Below are 5,020 nucleotides of genomic sequence, written 5' to 3' on the forward strand. Positions count from 1 at the left end.
ATTGTGAATTTGTACTTCCATGTACTGTTATGTACTGTCATGTACTATTCTCATGTCTTTCTAAATAAACTACATCAATCAATCAATCAATATATCTTTTTTTTTTACTTTTATTTACCCGGGGGATGTTAGCTGAAAACAAACTTTCTTTTTCAGGAATGCCCTGCTTCACATTCACACAAACAAACACGCACATTAAAATCTGGGAGCTGACCAATACAACCACAGTCTAAAGGTAGCTCTCCACTGCACCGACGTCAGTGGCTGTAAGTGTTGCCGTTGAATGAAAAAAAAAAAAATCTGCTGTTGAATGGGCAGTGTCGCGTCAGGTTGCAAGTTGTAGTGGTGACCATCACTTCCCCACCCAGATTTGTATATATATTCTTTTTCTACCAGTCAGGGGAATCAAACCGAGAACCTTTCGGTTACAAACTCGCTCCTCTAACCTTCAGCCAACGCTGCACCCTTGATTTTACTACAGAACTCTTTCACACATCCAACGGAAAGAGTACTTGGAACATGATGCATCGTTCCATCCAACATCGTATCCTGGGTTTGGTCCATCATTATAAGCCCCTTTATAAAACACAGCACAGTCTTCTTCTACTCCAAGGTTATTAGGTTCACCAGTGCGCCAGTACCTGGAGAAGTAGGAACTTGTACTGTAATTCATTACAATACTATTACGAGGATAGTTTTTCTACTCTAAAACTTTTGTTTTTCAAAGGAAACATGTAATACCATTTACAATGGCAAAGAATGCATTTGTGAAATGTAGGCTACTGTAGTTAAAATGCAGTGGTGGAAAAAGTAGCAATACCACGTTGTACAAATACTTTACAAATAGAAAATTCAATCTTTTCAAGTAAAAGTACAAAAGTATTGTCATACATTTTTTTTTTTAAATGGCCCAGCGGCCCACCGGGCATTTGCACGGTACGCCAAATGGCCAGTCCGCCCCTGACTTGAGTAAATGTACTTGGTTACTTTCCACCACTGTTAAAATGTTAGTTGAAATGAAGAAGAGCAGAATGAAGGTAAAGTCTTACATTGGTGTGGTGAGTGGTGTTCCATCTACCCATTTCCACACTCCTTCCTCCTCTCTGTCAGTCAAACCCAGCCACATGATCTGGCCTGTATTAGCAGTTCTGTTAACAAAGTCCTGGACAGAAAAGCTGCTGGTTACTGAAGTATACACTGTACAATAGTGTGGCGCACGCACACACAGACGCACACGCACACGCACACGCACACGCACACGCACACGCACACGCACACGCACATCATACCTGTTTTTCTTTGCTGTTTATGATGATCAGGTCAGATTGTTTGTCTCTACAGTATTGTCTGCTCTCCTCCCAGGTTTTCTTCTCAGTAGAGATGTAATAACAACCGCTGCCAAATATCTGCCATCCAAGTAATTCTAAGAAAATAAGTCAGCAAGTGATTTTTTTTAGTTTTAGTTTTTTTGCTCATATTAATAACAAATGATGAACAACATGATATAGAAGTGCATAAAAACAGTGATGTCTCACTGACCACACAGCCTCATTTCCAGCTCATCTCTCTCTGCAGTTACGTTGTTGTATCTGGACTGTAGATGGTCCAGGTCTTTGGTCAGGTTGTTTTTCTCTTCAATTAGTGCAGAATCTGTAAGAATGAGAATCAAAAATAAACTGATGAGTTTTATTTACGACGTTGTTCTGATCTGGCCTCCTTAATAAGGTTGTAGTAGCTACTCTGTGAAGGCACAGTTACACATGCAATTCATACGGTATGTGTTGTAGCCAACGCAAGCCAATTATGACATCAGACACATCCATTTCACATCTTGTCTTTCAGGCCTGTAGGCGAAACAGTGGGCCCATCTTTTTCCGTTTCCTACATTTAAAAAATATATATTATTTCAAAAGAAAAAATCACAACTTTTCATCAATTAAAAACAATTAATTTTCTCTCTGTTACTACATACCAGTATCATAAGTCATGGTGAGTAAGTAACCCTACATAGCACAGAATCTGCACTGCTAAAATTACTTATTATATCTATTGGTTGGCGGCTTGGCGCACGGTCAAAGTTCGCCAATGTGGAACGCCACACTTTGTCAATGCACCACAGAGGGATACTTTTAGAGGGATTCCCCAGATTTTTTGAGTAAAAATTTTAATGAGCAACTTTCACTTAGAGATCAGAGATGAGTAATATTTGACCAGGAGATTGTTTCTACAGTATTGTCTGCTCTCCTCCCAGGTTTTCTCCTCAGTAGAGATGTAATAACAACCTCTGCCAAATATCTGCCATCCAAGTAATTCTAACAAAATAAAGTCAGCAAGTTTTTAATGTTGTTGCTCATATTAATAACATGAACAACATGATATAACAGTGCATAAAAACAGTGATGTCTCACTGACCACACAGCCTCCCCATCTCATCTCTCTCCAGGTCCAGGTCTTTGGTCAGGTTGTTGAATTTGGACTGGACCAGGTCTTTAACCAGATTGTTTTTCTCTTCAATCAGTTCAGAATCTGTAAGAATGAGAATCAACAAACTGCTGAGTTTTATGTACAACTTTGTTCTGATGTGACCTCTTAATGAGGTTGTAGTAGCTGCTCTGAAAAGGCCCAGTCACACATGCAATTTATACTGTATGTTGTAGCCAACGCAAGCCAAGACAACATACAGGCTCATACTACTAGTAAGTATATTACAACAACTACTATTAGTACTACTACTGTATCAACTACTACTACTAAAGGAGCACTTCAACCATTTTCAACCTTATCTTCATAAAATTGGTCCTCACTTATGTTCATTATAAGATAGCATTTCTGTCTACTCACTTTGTGTCATTGGTGGGGCTGTGGACAGTTCAGAAACCAGCCTACCAAACTATACACTACAGCCTTTTTCTTCCTGGGAAGTTAGCATGCTGATATAGAAGTTATTCTTCTTGTATTAATAAAAAATAAAATACAAAGTTTTAAATCTTGTTTGAAATGACCAAACCTGCATACCGATGATGTCACTGGTAGACGGGTTTCTGAACTGTCCACAGCCCTCCTCTGAGACACAGTGAGTAGACATAAATAGTGCCATTGTATCATGAGCATTAGTGAGGTCCAATTATATGAAGATAGGTTGAAAATTGTCCTTTAATATATTTTATGGGGCATCATAATTGCTCAAATAAAACACACGTTGGATCAAAAAAGATAAAACATTATAATATAATACACTGTTATGAAACTTGACTTACACAGAGAGAGTCTGAGACCTATGTTGAGGAGAGCTTGAACACCACAAAGCAATCCAACACCCATTCCAACCAGCTTGAACTGTCCTATGGCTGAACATGAAAGAGGACGGAGGGAGATCAATTAAAATATTTCATGTCAGTATCATGGTCGAGACCATGAGCTCAGACCAGCTCAACGTTATGTGTACAGTCATGATTGGACAGTTGATAAACAGCAGGCAGCAGCCCTCCTATGGAAGCGAATAGATGCCATAATTCAAATGAAATGGCAAATTCGAAAATTCAATTGAAATAAGACTAGAAATGATTTTTAATCTTCAGGATGTCAAGGGATTTTTTTGACGTTATTGAAATGAAAATGCTATAGAATTTTAAATTAATCTCCCAAATATGCTCATTCTATGACAGATTGTAATTGATAAATAAAAGATCATTTTGATTTTATATTTTAAAACCGCTAAATAGTGGACAATATTAAAAGCACAATGCTAATTAAAAAATGAAAATGAAATAAGAGAAATGCTTTTTAATCTTCAGCTAATAAACACATTTTTTGAGACGCAAATGAATGTATAATTCAATAGCATTTACATTGCTTTATAATGTTCAAATCCTACTATTATTCCGCAGGGTAGGATTTGAAAATAATAAAGCAATGTCATTTTCTTTAGCTTTTTCATTCGGTCATCGAATGAGCACACCTGGAAATGAAATGGATTGTTTGTGGTGTTCAAGCTCTCCTCAACATAGGTGAATTATATATTCATTTGTGTCTCAAATAGTTTTTTCTTTGTTTAAGATTAAAAAGCATTAGCCTTATTAAAAAATAATAATAATCAAAATAGCCTTTTCATTTCAATATTGTCCATTATTTAGCCGGGATTATTTTATTTTTTTAAATCAAACTTTTTATGTATTCATTTAATTCTGTCGTAGAATGAGCACACCTGAAGATTACATGTAAATGCTATTGTATTATATATTCATTTTTGTCTCAAAAAATCATTAATAAAAAAATCATTATTTATCGTTTTAATTACGTCATAGAATGAGCCACCTGTAGATTAACTGTATTGCATCTCAAAAAATGTGTTAATTTCCTGAAGATTAAAAAGCATTCCTCTTATTTCAATTGAATTTTCGAATTTGCCATTTCATTTTAATTATGGCATCTATTCGCTTCCATACATAGTAGTTTTTACATCTAATGTTTGATATCATTAATAACATATCTTACCAGACTGCAACATCTTCTGTGAATGTTCCTGCTGAGCTGTAGTCTTGGTCTCAACATTCACATAGATTGTATCATCTTTTGTTGCGAACGCGGAAGGAGGCGCGGCGAAGCCGCGCCTCCGACCAAGTGGAGCTTACTATGTAAACCTGCTCGGGTTGTGTGTGTGTGTCTCTGTCTGTGTGTCTGTGTGTCTGTGTGTCTGTCTGTGTCCATGCAGTACCTATGTAGAGGGCGCCAGAGTGCAGGAATTTAGACCACACACACACACACACACACACACACACACACACACACACACACACACACACACACACACACACACACACACACACACACACACACACACACACCTCCCCATCACAGTGAAATAACACGGATTACAAGTCCGTAAATACACAATATTTTCGAGCTGCGTTCGCTTCCAGCGTTCGCGCGTCTTACTTGTAGTCTTGCTTTCAATATCATCATAGATATTATCATCTTTCTCTTGGATCTCAATGATTTCTGAATGAAAAGCCACAGCCAT

At 37.4% G+C, this 5,020-nt stretch overlaps 1 protein-coding gene across 1 annotated transcript; it reads right to left on the bottom strand.

Moving 5' to 3' along the window:
* Nucleotides 1-475: 475 nt before the first annotated feature.
* Nucleotides 476-5,020, bottom strand: LOC308076983 (hepatic lectin-like; the record flags this gene model as incomplete). The annotated part of the gene is made up of 7 exons (XM_080417507.1): nt 476-641; nt 1,050-1,162; nt 1,290-1,423; nt 1,540-1,650; nt 2,413-2,526; nt 3,258-3,347; nt 4,936-5,020. 7 exons carry the CDS (start codon nt 5,018-5,020, stop codon nt 476-478), a joined length of 813 nt encoding a protein of 270 aa, XP_080273633.1.

This window comes from Gymnoscopelus braueri (genome assembly GCF_963280865.1).
Source record: "Gymnoscopelus braueri genome assembly, chromosome: 21".
Lineage (NCBI taxonomy): Eukaryota > Metazoa > Chordata > Actinopteri > Myctophiformes > Myctophidae > Gymnoscopelus > Gymnoscopelus braueri.